This window comes from Cetorhinus maximus, chromosome 2 (assembly GCF_964194155.1).
Source record: "Cetorhinus maximus chromosome 2, sCetMax3.hap1.1, whole genome shotgun sequence".
NCBI classification, from domain to species: Eukaryota; Metazoa; Chordata; class Chondrichthyes; order Lamniformes; family Cetorhinidae; genus Cetorhinus; species Cetorhinus maximus.
Genome location: NC_135880.1, coordinates 193,080,581 through 193,099,513, shown reverse-complemented (window position 1 = coordinate 193,099,513; position 18,933 = coordinate 193,080,581). Strand labels below are relative to the sequence as shown.

Genomic DNA, 18,933 nt, shown 5'->3' with positions numbered 1-18,933 from the left:
CACTAGAGAAGATTCAAAGTCCGCACATAATGCCTTCAAGGCCCTGCAGGAAAAGGAGGTGGTAAATCCTATCAGATCGTTCCCTGAGCGGACTGACAAAGTCATTTGGCAGAATAGCTCATCATCAGAACTTTCAAACAAGCATCAAGGTGTACCTTGGTTGGTGATGAGATCCTTCCTACACACCAGAGTCTCAGCCCCTCCGCACGTTGCCCTCGAGGTGCTAGGGTGGAGAAGAGACAGTTGTCCATCTCCTTCTGGAATGTGTCTTTGCAAAGAAAGTCTGGTTTCTGTTGAGGTTCATCCTGAGCAACTCTGTGGTGTAGGACTCTGTGCTCTATGGACTGTTCCCAGGGACACACACCGAGATAAACATCAACTGCGGCTGGAGGACCATCAACTCAGTGAAAGGCAGTCTGGTTTGCCCGAAACTTGTTGGTCTTCCAGTGCAAAGAGTTGTCCTCGACCGAGAGTGGCAGACTGGCACATTCCAAGGTCCAGGACCAAGTGCCGAGGGGCAGACTAAAACTTAGGGTAGTCACCACAGAGACACAATGGGGAAAGGTCACCCTCTAAGGCCTTTCAGCCAAAGTGCACTTGAGGGGCTAGAAACTGTGTGGAACCCTTCAGCTGTCTGCCTGACAATATTGAATATTGAAGATATTCAATCGAATATAGGGTACTGAAATTGTATTAAGGCACCTCAGAGTGGAACATGCCACATGGTGGAAAGTTGAATTCTATTGCACGTTCTGTAATCTTCAATCTGAACTGTTTTATGAGGAGAGATTGGGGAAACTGGGCTTGTATTCTCTAGAGTTTCAAAGAATTAGAGGTGATCTCATTGTAACTTACAAAATTCTTACAGAGCGTGACAGGGTGGATGTGGATAGGATGTTTCCCCTGGCTGGTGAGTCTAGAATCAGGGGACTCAGTCTCAGAATAAGGCGTAAGCCATTTAACACTGAGATGAGGAGGAATTTCTTGACTCAGAGGGTGGCAAATCTTTGGAATTCTCTATCCCAGAGGGCTGTGGAAGCTCAATCATTGAGCATGTTCAAGACAGAAATCGATAGATTTCAGGATAACTAATGACATCAAGGGGTATGGGGACAGTGGAGAAAAATGAAGTTGAGGCAGGTGTTCAGCCATGATCTGTTTGAATGGCAGAGCATTCGACGGGCTGAATGGCCTACTCCTATGTTTCTATGCTCTTAAATATCATCAGCATTATAATTGTATTGCGGCACCTCAAAGTGGAACATGCTGAATGGAGACAAGTTGAATTTCATTGCACTTTCTGTAATGTTCATGTCAAAATAGTCAGTTATGTACTTTTATATATTTTATGAATAAAGTATATTTTTGGGAAAAGAAAAGAGATCCACCATCTCCTTAGAGTTGGGCAGTAAATGTGCCTCACCAGTGTCATCCACATCTCAAAAAAATACCAAATAGAAAGTAATGGGAAAAAGTTGGTTGCAGCTCCTGGGAAATCATTTTAAATTCTCCTGAAACAATTCATACCCTACCTGGAGTTTTAACTTCTGAAGGATACCCTTTCGTCTTGTGATTGACAGCCAAAATGCGGAAAGCATATAAGACACTGGGGTCCATGCCCCCCAGCTTGTGACCTCTGATGGCAGGGTCAATGGCACTAGCGACAATCTGCCAGGGGGTGTATGGGTCGGTGATGGGCTCCTCCAGCTTGGTTCCACCACGAATCCTAATGGACCGTCTTGCGGGCCTCCTCTGTATCATGAAACCTGTTAAATCACCGGAGCCATGAGTCATCCATTCCAGGACCACCTCCGTTCTCTGGCGGCCGTACAGGAGCTTGCTGATGGTCACATTCGGGGGCGTGGGGTATTCTATGAAGAATAGAGAGGAACACACATTATTAGCAAGAGAACAGAATGTAGAGCCATCGAGCAGCTTCATTCTGGAAACCACTTAGTTGAAACTGGGAGAGAAGGAACGCATATGGAGCCAGTAATACAATAGGATTTGGTAGCAGGATGGTTATGCATTGGACTTGTAATCCAGAGGGCTGGACTAATGATTCATGGGATATAAATTCAAACTGCACCATCACAGCTGAGGTATTTAGATTCAGTTAATTAAGTGAAAATAAGGAATTAAAAGGCTAACAGCAGTAATGGTGACCCTGAAGCTGGATTGTCATAAATAATGCCCTTTAGGGAAGAAAATCTGCAGTCTTTAAATGGTCTGACCTATATATGGCTTCAGACCCACAGCAATACCATAGACATTCAACTGCCTGTGCAAGCCACTCAGCTTGTTCAGGAAGATGTCTCACCATCACCTTCTCAAGGGTAATTAGGAATGGGTAATAAATGCTGGTCTAGCCAGCGACGCCCATATCCCATGAATGAGTTTTTTTAAAAATAGAGAGCATGGGATATATACAGGATATGACACAGCTCAAGAATGGGATATATGATGGAGATAGGTTCTCAATACCAATGAATTGAATTTACATAACAACAATCTACTAATCTCCATCCTGACCCTTAGACAACCAATCCCACTGAGGAGACGGGTGGGTGGGAGGGATGGTTGGTGGGAGCAGGTTTACTGTAAGCAAACTTAAAGGTAGATCTAAGACTTTCTTAGTTAAGAAATAAAAAGTACAAGACCATCAATCTCAGATAACTCAGGTGATGGATGTGTGGTAAATGTCATGCTGTGTGTAGCATGTGCCACAGTGTGTGTGGTATGTGTTATAGTATGCATAATGGTATATGCTATACATGCACAAATACACAGATACACATACACAATGCACATAAAAATTTATACACACACACTTACATAATCTCACCTAAAGACTTTCACTGGAACACATGCACACGCACACACAAACACACAGAAAGGAGTAGCCAAAGAGCTGCACAATGCAAACACAAATTCCCACTGTTACAATCGCTAATGAGAGGTTCCCTCACTATTCACATGGAGCTGGATGCTGAGGATGGAACTCCCCACCACATTGCTTGCTGTGCACCAATAGATTCCATTGTCGCGGTCTCCATCTGTTTCCTGAATGGTGAGGTTTGACCAGAAAGCCTCCTGGTGCAGGAGGTACTTTCTGGGCATGAGCCAGACGCTTTCATTCCTATTATTACGCCAGACGATCTCCGAGGAAGGATAAGCAGCTTTAAGGATGCAGGTCAGATGGACATCACTCCCTTCGAACACTGTCAAGGCATTTCTCGGGGTAAGAAGATCAGGAGCCTCTGAAACCAGAATACACAGCGGGTTACAACTTTCAGATAACATTCTTACATCATTTAATGGAATTTAATCACTTCTGGTTTCTAAACCTTTCATCATAGTGAACTGTTTGAAGGCTGCCAATACCTCTATAATACTGACAGTCTCAATTAGGTCACCTCAAAATCTCTTTTTTTTTAAAACAGCGAAAAAGCTCAACATCCTTAATAAAAATAGAAAGTGCTGGATATACTCAGCAAGTCATTCAGTATCGCTGAAGACCTGAAACATTACCTCTTTCTCTCCATAGTCGCTGCCTGACCTGTTGAGTATTTCCAGCATGTTCTGTTTTTATTTCAGACTTATGACCTCTGCAGTATTTTGCTTTTGTGCCAATTTCCTTAATCTTTCCTCCTAATTTAGATCCTAGATACCCAAAACCACGTTAGTTGCTTGCCTCAGTACCTGTGCAAGGGAATATCTTTAACTAAAGCTCTAAGAGCAAGATGATAACCAAAGAATAACGACGCTTCTACATGATTATAGAAGCGTTGAGTTCAGGATGGACGGCGGAGGATTAATATTTTAAAATGAAGATTCTTCTGGGAGACTCAGTACCTAGTTGGAAGCTGCATGCCCTGCTCCTGGTCAAAGGATGTGTTGCTTGACAGAGAAATTCCTTGCCACTGTATGTTGGACTAGACTTTAGCACCTGATTGCTGATGGACCGTTCAGCTTTACCCAGGAAATTGCCTCTCCAATTCTTCCATTGCAGTGAAGCCTGTGGTAGGCCTCCTTCCCAACTGCACGATAGCATGGTGTATTCCAAACTTTTCACGGCAGTGGCCGAACATTTGGGCTTCCCTTCAGGCAACACTGAAAACATAAAAGAACTTTAAAGCAAAATTAGTTGTAGGAAAATCATTTGGATCAAAGGGAGAGCAAGAAAGTAAACTCGAGTGAGAAAGTGAATCCAAAAAATGACATAAACCCCAAGTTCAAGTTTGAGGTCATCTGGATCCAAAAGTAGGACCTTCTTTATAACCATTTCCCCATTTTATGAGGGGCTTATGTCTAAATTAAGTGTGTTTCAAGACACATTCTAAATTCCTAATGACAGTCTTGCCTTGTCACCCACCCCAGCAAAATATGTCAACAACAATTATACATCATTTCCATTGCTCATTTTGTCCTTTACAAGTTGGAATTTTCTGATGAAAAGGTTGTTTCAGAATTGAATGTCAAAAAAATCCCAAGAGAGAAAGCATAAACTTGTCATTTTTGATTTCATTCAATCCATCTTTGGGCCAAATTCTCCTGAAAAATATCAGCATGTTATTAATGTGTAAATTATCCAGAATTATCAGGGTATTAAGAGGTACATCATGAATTGCAAATCTCCAGAACTTGCTGATTGATTTACACTGTACCACCATTACCTTCACACAAACAGCATTTCCTTCTCGACCTTCCCATTATTTTTAATAGCTGGCTGGATTGTTCAATGATTGCCCAGAAACTCACCGTGGGAATTTAGCTCTCATCTTAACCCTGAAGTAATATTGAAGTAATAATGTAATGTAAATCAACCTCTCATGCCCAGGAAGAGAACAATTTAAACTGTTGAGTCTCATGCATGCAATTAGTCACTTGCTGTTAGAGATTTGTAAAATTTTAATTTAACTTTTTTACATTTTTCTTACTTTGCCTTTGTGTCTGTTTTCTTTCTCCCTCTTAATCAATCTTTCTTTTTCTCACTGTTTTTCTGTCCCTGATTTAACTCTAATTTATCTTCCTTCTCTGTTGTTCCTTGTTTCTTTCTCAATCCTCAAATCTCATGGGTTAAACCTTAACTGTTAAAGAGATACAGTGCTGGTCCCAAAGGTAAATCAAATTCCAGATGCCCCATTGACTTCATTACCAACTCACACTTCCTGTAAGTTATGGTGCAAAATTAATGGAGCTGAAGTGTGCAACGGCCCTCACAGCCAGATGCACTACTCCAGCAGGATTTGACCCATTGTTACAAAAAAGAATGCAGAAGTTTTATTACATGCACAGTAGGAGCTACTCCTACATTTTCACGATATGTCCGTCTGCATGTTGGAGCTTACCAGGGACAAGTGGTTGCTTTTGGGGGCTAATGATATTTTTCATAATATTGGCGCAGACCTGGAAAGCCCAGCACTATTACTAAGAGCAGGCAATGGACTTTTAAGAATGACAAGGTGCTGGATAAGTGAAAATCAGATAGGGCTCCCAATCCTCATCCATAGGCAGAGATTTCGACTGGCAAGTGCACATTGACTGAGGTCAGGATCAAACTCAGCCGCAACACTTTCAACAACCTAATAGTCAGCACTTTCCAGAGAAGGGGAAGAGAATCGGAGGTGGACTAGGAGAAAAGAGCAATGAGCATATTCGACCCAGGCCAACAGTTATTAATTAGTTATACTCACATGCAGTGGCTCTGCAGGACCAGTCTGCCCTCAAAGCTGGGTGAGAGGCTCGGCAGGAATAGGTACTGTTGTTTGAGGTCTCCCGTCCTGGCTTTACTCTTGAAATACTGGATTTTCCCTCGACGTCAATGTCATCTCTTGCTGTATGAACCCACTGGAGAGTCGCTGGCGGGTCTCCACCTTCCCAAGAGCACCACAAAGCTATATCCCGATTATCATTAACAGATAGCACGGTGCAGATGGGCATCCCGGCAGGCAGATCTATACATGGCATGAAGGACTACAGAGGTCAGTAACTCAGCATATGAGGCAACGTGGCGAACAAAACTGAACCTGGGTCCTACCTTCACTCTTTCAGCCGCCTCTTCCCATTTACAATTAGCCAGTGGACAACCTGTTTCCAACAAAGAGGATCATGCAGCAACACCTGGTCAACGTGAAGAGTTCAAGGGGGAAGCGAGGAATGTAGGAACTAGAGGTAATTGCCATTGTTGAGAGAAATTTGCAGGCGAACCTGGAGGTGATAATCTACAAGCACCCAGCAATCTGCAAACTTTCCTTACACGCAGCAATTAAACTCTAATTGGCCTCAGACATCTGCTAAATTAGATCCAGTGATGTATAAAGGGGCAGGTTAAAAAACAGATTTAAAACATTAATTGCACCTTACATTCTACAATGCCTCCGCCTTTGGGAAACTGCAGAGCTTCTGACTTACCATGAGCAATGCCAAAGGATAAATTTCAACACTTAAAAGTGAGTCAGGCTAGTTGGTATTTTGAATTGAATCTATCACTTTCAAGGAAAATGTTGATTTCTATTTCAAGTTGTGGTGAAGTAGGTTTTCTGAGGTGATGAATTAAGAAAATGGAGAGAGGCAATGCTTTTGAAGAATATAGTAACGAAAAGCCCTGGACAAGAAATCCCATTGAAACTCATGCCTAGTATTCTCCTAAAAGGAGGTAAAAGAGGCAGGACACATGTTTGTGCCTCCAATTCCACACCTGGCTGCTTATTCAGAACATTTGTCACTCTTTAAGTAAGATAGTTCTTCCTTATATCCTCTGAACGTTCAAGATTATGAAGAATGCAGATACATACTCTGCAATTCCTTTAACTTGCTGGGACATCCTTTACCTCACTGGGACCAATGACCTGTTCCTGCAACATCTGAAGCTGAGGCACTTAGTGGGAAAAACATTGTCCAGGAATCCAGCTGTCCAAACGGTCTAGGGAGGTGAATAATGGGGCAAAGGTGAACATGGCTAGCCTGCAAAGCTTAACGCCACAAGAGCAACATGGGAGAGTGATCTAGATACCACCAGATGATGCAAACTTTATGCCATTTAGGATTCAAATATTTTATTCGTTTGAATGTATTAAGCCAGTCTTTAAATACCTCCAAAGATTACATGCGGTTAGATTCATGTTGGAGATGTGGATAGACAGATGATAACCCAACTCAGACTCATCAGCCTTGCCAACCATGGGCATCATTGCAGGGAGACCATGCCCATCACGGGCAGTACCAGAAAACCCTGCCCATTGTCCTAGGTCTGTACATTTTTGGGAGAAAGTTAAGAGGAGCAAATAAACTTCTCTTGTCACCTCATATCAGGCTTCGTGTTAGGGTTGCCAACCCTCCAGGATTGACCTAGAGTCTCCAGGCATTGAAGATCAATCTCCAGGACGCTGCTGTGTGCAACCCTGGAGAAAAATCATCGGGACATAAAAAAAAAAGATTGTTTTGTTTTGTCATTTTCTTTGAACATTTCTCTTTACCAAATATAAAAATATTGAAAATGGGGAGTGGGGGCAGGGCAGGGGAGGGGGGGTATGGTGGGGGAAGGCTGTTTGGCTGGCAGTCAAACATCATACAATTGAGTTATAAGTCTTCTAGCTTTCCGACTGGCGTAGGAAGGCAGTGCGTCACAAGGATGGATGTATTGGCTGACAAATGGCTGGAATATGGGGGAAAGTCATGAGATGAAACCTTCAGGAATATATTTAACCACAGTTGGCAATCCTACACCTTGGGCAACCCCTCTTCTGCAGCAGATCCTAATGTGAGCTACTGTGGCTGATCTTAGCCAGGGTGTTGGCAGAAGGTTACAATGGATGGCATCACCCATTCATCCTGTGCATTTGATTTCAGGCCCTATCACCCATACATTTTGAGCACAGTATTATATTACTTCATGCTGGAGAATGATCTTAGGTAGAGTTTGGCTGATAGAAAATTGGTTGAAAAAAACACGAAAAACACCACAATTTTTCAGCAAAACACTGAAAAGCTATAATTGTAATTACAGCCAAAAGCTGAAATTTCCCTGGATTGTACTTAGAATTCAAGGAAGATTATACCGATTGTGTCAACTGTTTGTACAGTTTTCTAGTTGGGTGACGGATTAGTATAGGACATTACAACAATACACTGAGAGAACCTTAAAAAACAAATGTTTATTAACCTCACCTTAAAGATTTTTTAAAACTCTGAAGATCATCTACAATCTGTAACTTTGCCAAGAAATATTGGAGTTAATGGCAACAAAGCCAAAGGCAGGAAAACAACTGAGAATAACAAAAAGTTTATTGAAGCCAAACGATTTGAGATTAAAATCTACTCACAGTAGACAGTGAGTACGATGGCGGTCTTGGTCCTAGCGTTGAGAACTGTATTGTGTGCAAGGCACATGTAGGTTCCCGTCTGACTTCGGGAAATTCGCTCAATGACAAACTGCTGCCCAGCGTAGATCTGAGAGTTATTGTGGAACCAAATGTACTGGCTGGGCGGATTGGAAGAGGCTGAACAGGTCATGGAGATGGTGTCCTGCTCAATGGCTGAATAGCCGACAGAGTTGAGAGCGTAAGGAGTGACATTGATGGCTGGCTGATCAGGACCATCTGGAAAAATAAAGTGCAGACCAACTTCACTTTAGAGACTATATCTTGCTAAATGCCACAATTGTGCTTGCACACAACTGTACAATACTTGTCATAAAGGGAGTGCAATGAAGGTTCACAAGACTAATTCCTGTGATGGAGGGATTGTCCTAAGATTAAATGGACTGGGCCTTTATTCTCTGGAGTCTAGAAGAATGAGAGGTGATCTCATTCAGACATACAAAGTTCTTACAGGGCTCGACAGGGTAGATGTAGGAAGGATGTTTCCCCTGGCTGAAGGGGGGTGTGGTCTAGAATCAGGGGACAACCGTCTCAGACTAAGGGGCAGGCCATTTAAGACTGAAATGAGGAGGAATTTCTCCAGTCAGAGGGTGGTGAATCTTTGGAATTCTCTTCCCCAGAGGACTGTGAAGGCTCAGTCATTGAGTATGTTCAAAACTGAGATTGATAGATTTCTACATACTAAAAACATCAATGGATACAGGGATAGTGCAGGAAAATGGGGTTGAAGTAAAAGATCAGCCATGATCTCACTGAATGGTGGAGCAGGCTCAAAGGTCTGAATGGCCGACTCCTGCTCCAATTTCTTATGTTCTTATGTATTTTTGGATTCAACGTCATTGCTCAATATTGGTTAATGATAACAAGGCTGATTGCAACAAAGAGGCAATTATTCACTTGGCACTGATCCTTGCCAGAAGAAACATGGGTTGTAGAATTGGCCCAATAGTGTTAAAAACACTTGTATTTGCACATTGCTATGGATGGGCTCAGGGTGTCCCAAAGCAGTTTACAGCCAATGGGGTACTGTTTGCCCTATAGTCACTGTCACAATGTGGGAAATACCCCAGCCAATTTGCACACAGGTTCCACAACACCAATGAGATAATGATCTTTTTGCAGTGATGTTGGCTGGGGGATAACTATTTTCTTGGACACCAGGGAGAAGTCCTCCTCTTCTTCTTAAAATAATGACATGGAATACCCCTGAGAGAGTAGGCAGCTAAGGCCTTGGTTTGACTTCTCACCCAAAGAACGGCAAATCCGACAGTACTGGACTCCTTCAGCATTGCACTGAGGTGTCAGCTTAGATTTTGTGTACAAGATTCTTGAGCGGGAATTGAATCCATGCACCTCTGACACAGAGGTGGGAGTGTAACCCACTAAATCACAACTGACATCTATAAGACCATAAGACCATAAGATGTAGGAGCAGAAGTAGGCCATTTGGCCCATCAAGTCTACTCCGCCATTCAATGAGGTTGTGGCTGATCTGATAATCCTCAACTCTCCTCTCCTGCCTTTTCCCCATAACCCTTGATTCCCTTACTGATTAAAAATCTGTCTATCTCGTCTTCAATATACCTAACAAGCCAAACTCTACAGCCCTCTGCGGTAAAGAATTCCATAGATTGACTACCCACTGAGAAAAGAAATTCCTCCTCTCTCTGCTTTAATTGGGTGACCCCTTACTCTGAGATTATGCCCTCTGGCCCTAGACTCACCCACAAGGGAAAACAACCTCTCAGCATCTACCCTGTCAAGCTCCCTAAGAATCTTATATGTTTCAATAAGGTTGCCTCTCATTCTTCTAAACTCCAAGGACTACAAGCCTAATCTACTCAACCTCTCCTCATTAGAAAATCCCTCCATCCCCGGGATCAACCTAGTGAACCTTCTCTGGACTGCCTCCAATGCCAATATATCTTTCCTTAAATAAGGGGACCAAAACTGTTCACAGTATTCTAGGTGTGGTATAAATAGTGCCTTGTATAGTTTTAGCAAGACTTACCTATTTTTATACTCCATTCCCTTTAAACTAAAGGCCAACATTCCATTTGCCTTTCCTATTACCTGCTGAACTTGTATGTTGGCTTTTTGGGATTCATGCACAAGGACCTCCAAATCCCTCTGTGCTGCAGCTTTCTTCAGTCTTTCTCCATTTAAGTAATAATCAGCTCCTCTATTCTTCCTGCCAACGTGCATAGCCTCACATTTTCCCACATTATCTGCCACGTTTTTGTCCATTCACACAACCTGTCTATATCCCTCTGTAGGCTGTTTGTGTCATCATCACCATTTGCCTTCCCACTACTTTTGTGTCATCTGCAAACTTGGCGATAGTACATTCATTTCCCTCATCCAAGTCATTACTATATATTGTAAATAATTGTGGCCCCAGCACTGATACCTGTGTGGCTCCACTAGTTCCAGGTTTCCATCATGAAAATGCCCCCCGTATCCCAACTCTCTTCTATCAGTTAGCCAGTCCTCTATCCATGCTAATATACTACTCCCAACACCATGGGCTCCTATTTTATTAAGTAGCCTTATGTGTGGTACCTTATCAAATGCCTTTTGGAAATCCAAATATATTACATCTACTGGTTCTCCTTTATCTATCCTGCTTGTTACCTCCTCAAAGAATTGTAACAAATTTGTCAGGCATGATTTCCCCTTCATGAAGCCATGCTGACTCTGCTTGATTTTATTACACATTTCTAAATGCTCTGTTATTATATCCTTTATGATCGACTCTAACATTTTCCCAATGTCAGATTTTAAGCTAACTGGCCTATAGTTACCTGTTTTTTGTCTCCCTCCCTTTTTGAATAAGAGTGTTACATTGACAGTTTTCCAATCCTCTGGGACTTTTCCATAATCTAAGAATTCTTGGAAGATTACTACCAGTGCATCCATTATCTCTGTAGCTACTTCCTTTAATATCCTAGGATGCAACCCATCAGGTCCAGGGGACTTATCGGCCTTTAGCCCCATTCGTTTCCCTAGTACGTTTTCTCTAGTGATAGTTATTGTACTTATTTCCAACCCCCTTTTCCTCCATGATTATTTAGTATTTTTCCTATGCTATTAGTGTCTTCTACCGTGAAGACTGATGCAACGTGTTTATTCAACTCCTCTGCCATTTCCTGGTTCCCCATTATTATTTCCCCAGCTTCATTCTCTAAGGGGCCTATATTGACTTTGGCTTCTAGCTTCCTTTTTATATATTTAAAGAAGCTCTTGCTGTCTGTTTTTATATTACTTGCTAGTTTACTTCAAAGTTTATTTTCTCCCTCTTTATTATTTTTTTGGCTACTTTCTGTTGGTTTTTAAAACTTTCCAATCCTCTGCCTTACCACTAATTTTGCCACATTGTATGTTTTTTCTTTCACTTTGATACTATCCTTAACTTCCTGGTTAACCATGGTTGGTTTATCCCTTTCCCACAATCCTTCTTCCTCACTGGGATATATATTTGTTGTGAGTCGTGAACTATTTTCTTCAATGTCTGCCATTGTTCATCAACCGCCTTTTCTGCTAAACTCCTTTCCCAGCCCACTCCAGACAACTCTGTGCTCAATCCTTTGTAATTACCCTTATTTAAGTTTAGCTCAGTTGTTTACGAACTAAGTTTCTCACTTTCAAACTGAATGCTAAATTCCACCATGTTATGATCACTGTTTCCTAGGGGATCTTTTACTCTGAGATCATTTATTAAACCTGCCTCATTACACATTACCAGATCCAAAATAGCCTGATCCTTGGTTGGATCCACAACATATTGTTCTAGGAAACTGTCCCAAATGCACTCTATGAATTCTTGCTCATGGCTACCTCTGCCAATTTGATTTTCCCAATCTACGTGAAGATTAATGCCTTTTTTACATGCCTTTATTATCTCTTGATTTATTCTCTGTCCTACAGCATAGCTAGTTAGGGGCCTATAGACTACTCCCACCAGTGTCTTCTTCCCCTTGTTATTTAGTACCTCCACCCAAATGGATTCTACATCTTCCGATCGAAGGTCTTTTCTTGCTATCGTACTTATTCCATCTCGTACTAACAAAGCTGCCCCACCACCCTTCCCTTCCTGCCTGTCCTTTCGAGTACCCCTGAATATTTAGTTCCCAGTTTTGATCTCCTTGTAACCATGTCTCCGTAATGGCTATAAAATCATACCCAATAACTTCTATTTGTGTCGTTAATTCATTTATTTTGTTCTAAATACTCTGTGCATTTAAGTAAAGAACCATTAATTTTGCCTTTTTACCATTTTTCCCCCTTTGACCCAATTTGCTCTTTCTTTTTAATGTTTGTACACTCTGTCCCTTCCTGTCACACACTGGGTATCATTACCTAAGTAGCTGCCCTGCAGCTTTTGTTTTGTAAGTCTACGTATCCCCTCTCCAGATCCCCCACCCCCGGTCCCAGCACGGTTCAAGTGAAGCCCGTCCCACCGGAACAGCTCCCTTCTTCTAGGTACCAGTGCCACATGAACAGAAACCCATTCCTCCTGCACCAATCTTTGAGCCACACATTTAACTCCTTAACATTATTTACCCTATGCCAGTTTTCCCATCGTTCAGGTAGTAGTCCCAAGATTATTACCTTGGAGATTCTGCTTTTTAATTTAGCTCCTAACTGTTCAAATTCTTTCAGCAGAACCTCCTTTTTAGTCCTATCAATGTCATTGGTAACAACGTGGACGATGACAACTGGATCCCTCCCCTCCCACTCCAAGTTCCTCTCCAGCCTGGAGGAGATGTCCTTAACCCTGGCACCGGGCAGGCAACACAGCCTTCGGGACTCACACTCATGTCTGCAGAGAACAGTATCTATCCCCCTAATTATACTGTCCCCTACCACCACTACATTCCTATTTCCTCCCCCCACTTAATTGGTTCCCTGTACCATGATGTCATAGTCAGTTCGCTCATCGTCCCTGCAGTACCCGCTCTCGTCCACACAGCTTGCAGGAACCTCATAGCTGTTGGACAATTGCAGGGGCTGAGACTTCTTGAACGCTGCCCCCTGGGTCTCCATACCTGCCTCACCTGCAGTCACACCCTCCTGTCCCTGATCACAGACCAAATTCGAATTATCTAACCTGTGGGGTGTGACCACCTCCTGGAGCAAAGCGTCCAGGTGACTTTCCCCCTCCCTGATGTGGCACAGTGTCTGCAGCTCGGGCTCCAGCTCCTTAACTCAGATCCAAAGTTCCTCGAGCTGCAAACATTCACTACAGATGTGTTTTCTCTGGATCACCTTGGTGTTCAGCAGAGCCCACGTGCTGCAGCGGCAACACAACGCCCATCCTGCTATCACTATCTTATTTTATTTAATGTATTAATTAATTACTCTAGTATCCCTGCTCTTCACACTTTATTGAAATTAATTATTTACACCAGTGTCGATTTTATACTTAACAAGCTGTTTTTAACAAAAGAGAAAATAAAGACTAGAGATCTAAACGCTAACTATGGACCTTAATTTTAATCTAAAGGCTAGAAATACTCACCAGTCCAACTCACCAATCAGCTGCTCTCCACACTCTTTTTAAATTAAGGCTCTATGTTTTAAATAAAGTCCATCCACTCACCCACTCTCTGTTTTAAATAAAGTCCACACGCTCACCCACTCTCTGTTTTAAATAAAATCCACACGCTCACCCACTCTCTGTTTTAAATAAAATCCACACGCTCACCCACTCTGTTTTAAATAAAATCCACACGCTCACCCACTCTCTGTTTTAAATAAAATCCACACACTCACCCACTCTCTGTTTTAAATAAAATCCACACACTCACCCACTCTCTGTTTTAAATAAAATCCACACGCTCACCCACTCTCTGTTTTAAATAAAATCCACACACTCACCCACTATCTGTTTTAAATAAAATCCACACACTCACCCACTCTCTGTTTAAATAAAATCCACACACTCACCCACTCTCTGTTTTAAATAAAATCCACACGCTCACCCACTCTCTGTTTTAAATAAAATCCACACGCTCACCCACTCTCTGTTTTAAATAAAATCCACACGCTCACCCACTCTCTGTTTTAAATAAAGTCCACATGCTCACCCACTCTCTGTTTAAATAAAATCCACACGCTCACCTACTCTCTGTTTTAAATGGAGTCCACACACTCACCCACTCTCTGTTTTAAATAAAGTTCACATGCTCACCCACTCTCTGTTTAAAATGGAGTCCACATGCTCACCCCACTCTCATCTTGACCAATGGCAATAAAAACTAGCAGCAAGCCAACAAAAGCCAGCTGATCAATACAGACATCAAGGGGCCTCAATTGGAACGAATTACACTGTATGCCAGCGAAAGGGGCTTTTCCCAGGACCAGGTGTTATTTCTGTTTCCAGAGTAGAGAGCAACCAGGTAACTAGTTGGGCACAAAGCCAGATTTGAATAGATGAGCCTTGCATTGTAAATTTCATAAAGTCTTCAGTCTGAGTAGCTAATGGAACTCACAGATGACATCGAGCCAAACCCGATCACTGGTCTCTTCATTCACCTCATTCTTGGCTGTGCAGGTGTACCAGCCCGTGTGGTTTCTGTTTACTGAGGTCAGATTCAGAAGGCTGTCTGTGCTCTCAGAGACGTTGACGGGACTTCTGGACACAGTTGCCTGCCTGTTCCAAATGTACTCTAGGGGTCCAGTTCCATTCTCCACAGAACACAATATCGAAATCATGGACCCTTCAACTGGTGCCGAGAGGCTCATCTGAATGGATGGTTTAGAAATTGGAACTGTTAAAGTAAAAGGAACATGGTTATTTCCACAGAGTGAACTAACGTCTTTCACCTCTGCAATTTGATTTCAAAAACCTCCTCTACTGCCTGACTATAAGCACCATAAACTGTTTCTGTTGCAGTGTTCCAATAATGTTCAATGTAAGTTCAAGGAACAGTAATACCTCATCTGTCAGTCAGGCACTTTGTAGGGCTCAATATTGAGTTCAACAATTTCAGATCACAACCACTACTCCCAGTGTTTTAAAACAACATTAATGATTCTGCTGTTGCAATTTACACCTCCTGTAGTCCCATCTTTTATTTATTTATCTGTCCCATCACCATTTCCTTTTCCTTGCACCATTATTCTTTTTGCTGTTTAACCTCCCCTGCTTTCCACCATTCTTGTTCATTGCCTGCCTTCTCCCTATCCCTTTCTCTGTACTTCTTTAAGACCTGTCACATCTCTAACTTTTGCCAGTTCTGATGAAATCAATGACCTAAACATTAACTCTGTTTCTCTCTCCACAGATGCTGACTGACCTGCTGAGTATTTCCAGCATTTCCTGTTTTTATTTCAGATTTCCAGCATCTACAGTAATTTGTTTTTGTTAACTACAGTGAGTTTTTGAAGCTTGATCCTGCCCTTTATGCTCCATCAGTCAGCAATAAAATGTCAATCTCTCACAGAAAGGTCAGAAGATGACTGAAAGAAAGTAGAAGCAAGCAAAGTTCTCAGGAGCATAAAACACAGGAGTCAGAAAATCTGCAGTGTCTTAATGGGCTACCGCATGAACTCACGCCGTGTTTATTTAACTATACAGTGATTCCGGAGTTTTGAAATGATGCACACTCACCCTCATCCACAAATGTAGGTTGATTATGGAAAGCCAGCACAGGTTTGTTAAAGGCAAATTGTGTTTAAGTAATTTGATTGAGCTTTTTGATGAGGTAACAGGGAGGGTTGCTAAGGGTAATGCCGTTGATGTCGTATACATGGGCTTCCAGAAGACATTGATAAAGTGCCACATAACAGGCTTGTGAACAAGGTTGAAGACCACGCAATAAGAGACAGCACGGATATGAAGTTGTTTGAGTGTCAGGGAAGCAGGTGGTAATGGCGAATGATTGTTTTTCAGATTGGAGAAGTGTATATAGTGGGGTTCCTCTGGGGTTGGTACAAGGACTACTGCTTTTCTTGATAATGTGAATGACGTAGACTTGAATGTACAGGATACAATTTGAAAATTTGCTTGGAAATATTGTGAATTGCGAGGAGGCTAGAAATAGACTTCAAAGGCTGGATTTTACACACCCCTCTCCCCCCCCCATACCCATCGGACGTGAGCTATCCCTCATAATATGGTAGGTGGGTGGGGTGGGGGGGTGTGAAATCAGCAGCCAGCCTGCCATTTTTAAATAAATAATTATGGGTCAATTAAGCTTGTTAAAAGTTAATTGACCTAGGTAATACATTGCTCATATCATAAAATGGTTGGCATGTGCAGGCCTACCTTGCTTCAGGTAGCACTCACAGGAGCGGGCAAGCCATTATTTAAAAGATTTTTTGTAAAGGCGGGAAGCTATGCGGGACACAGCACTCGAGGGGGGTGCCCTTTGCACATTCCCTAAGATGTTACTCCACCCCTTTGTTCCTCCCTGCCTGGCCACCAAAATGTGCCCTCCCACAGCCCCCCTCATCCCCCTCCCCCCCCTCCCTGGGCTGCCTGATCCCTCCTGTCCAAGGCCCCTGACATACCTGCATTCAGAAGCATGGCTGCCTTCCTCTGGGTCTGCTTGCAGTCCTGGCAGTGCCCACTACCGAGTCCTGGCACTGCTGGGACTGCTGGAGTTGCCAGTCAAATCAGATTGGCCGGCAGGTCTTAGGGGCGGGACTTCTTCCCACTGAGGGGTGGAAGTCCCGCTATCATTCGGTTTAACCTGCCGGCAATATATTATGGCTGTGCATTGTCTGCCAGTCAACTCTTGCAACAGGTTTGGGGGGGGTTGCGAGGGGCAAGCAATGCGCACCCTCCCCAGTAAAATCCAGCCCCAAGGAGACATAGACAGACTGGTGGAATGGGCAAACAAGTGGCAGATTAGAATTAATGTACAAAAGTGTTAAGTGATACAGTTTGGTAGAAAGAACAAAGAGAGGTAATGCAATCTGAAAGTACAATTCTAAAGGGGGCACAGTAACAGAGAGACAGATCTGGGGTATATATGTACAAATCATTGAAGGTGGCAAAGCATGAGAAAGTAGTTAAAAGATCATACCTAACCCTGGACTTTATAAACGCAGGCCTAGAGTACAAAACATGGAAGTTACAATGAACCTGTATAAAACACTAGTTCAGCCTAAACAGGAGTATTGCGCCTGATTTTGGGCACCACACTTTTGGAAGGATGTGAAGGCATTAGAGAGGATACAGAAAAGATTTTTAATAATTGTTCCAGGGACTTCATCAATTATGAGGATAGATTAGGGAAACTGAGAAGATTGAGAGGAGATTTGCTAGAAGCGTCCAAAATCAATAGAGGTCTGGACAAGAGTAGACAGAGAGGAAATGCTCCCATTGGAGGAAGAGATGAAATCCAGAAGATGCTGATTTAAGGGGAATGATGAAAGAAACAACTGTAACACAAGGAAAAATATTTTTTATGTAGTACATATTTGGGATCTGGAATGCGCTGCCTGTGTGTGGTAAGGCAGATTCAATTGTGGCTTTCAAAAGGAAATTGAATAAGCAGCCAAAGAGAAAGTAATTGCTGGGCTATGGGGAAAGGTGAGGGAATGGATCTAGCAGCTGTTCTTACAGAGGGCCAGCAGGGACACAGTGAGCTGACTGGTCTCCTTCTATGATTTCGCAGCATAAAAAATTAGGGCCTAAACTCAACATCATTGTGCCCATTTTCTAGGCATAAAATAGATGCAATAATGACAAATTTACCAGTGGGAAGGCCCATGCTAAATTAGGAGGGCCTTTCTTCTTAGGAGGCAATGGCAGCTGCCATGTACTAAGGCACCTGCAGCCCTTCCCAGATCTGTTAATGCAAATAGTTAAGAGTCAAAGTCTATGGCAATGCAACCTTCAACTACTTTTCAGGCTCTGCGGAGGCCTAACAGCTGGAGAGCACGGAAGAGGCCTGCAGGTAAATTTTTTTAAGCTCCTTAATATTCACATTAAAACTGTAGGTGCTGCTCCTGTCTCACCCCACCCTCTCTCCCCCGATCCCCCATTTCCAACCTTATTCACTCCACACCACCTGGACTCACCTGTGGGCCCTGACCAGCATCCGAGCTGCCAGGCCCTGAGCAGTTTCAGGGCAGCCTGACTGGTGGCTATCTCACCGCAGTTAGGGTGAAGAGACCCATCAGGCAGTTCTGTTCTGGTGCATCTTGAATGCTCACCGCACAGGTCTTGCCCGGTTTTGGGTGCTGATTAGACCTCATGGTGTTTCATTGTATAGTATCCCTGTCAAACCGATCCTCTGACCTACTATAGGTCACCCTGCGGCTGATTGGCAAGTAACTTATAAAAATGTGCATCATGATTCATATGTTTCATATACTGAATCCAATTCCTGTGACATTTTTAGAAATGTAGAGAGAAACTAATAATAGACATTTGCAATGTATAAAAACCAGCCAGAGAACAAAATGCCAGAGCTACAATATCTGCAGGCTCTTATTTAATGTTCCCACATATAAAACCCTCAGCAACGGCAAGTTGGCCTCAATATGTGCCTGTTTATGACAAGCCAGTTTACATGCAGCTCCAGGTTAGCAACAG

The 18,933-nt window shown here is 42.8% G+C and overlaps 1 protein-coding gene across 1 annotated transcript in view; it reads right to left on the bottom strand.

Moving 5' to 3' along the window:
• Window positions 1–18,933, bottom strand: part of vsig10l2 (V-set and immunoglobulin domain containing 10 like 2) — a 58,145-nt gene that overhangs the window by 23,451 nt on the left and 15,761 nt on the right. Inside the window, 6 exon segments of the mRNA XM_078559710.1 lie at window positions 1,533–1,871; window positions 2,970–3,260; window positions 3,856–4,113; window positions 5,697–5,957; window positions 8,325–8,600; window positions 14,876–15,154. Coding sequence (XP_078415836.1) covers window positions 1,533–1,871; window positions 2,970–3,260; window positions 3,856–4,113; window positions 5,697–5,957; window positions 8,325–8,600; window positions 14,876–15,154 — 1,704 coding nt within the window.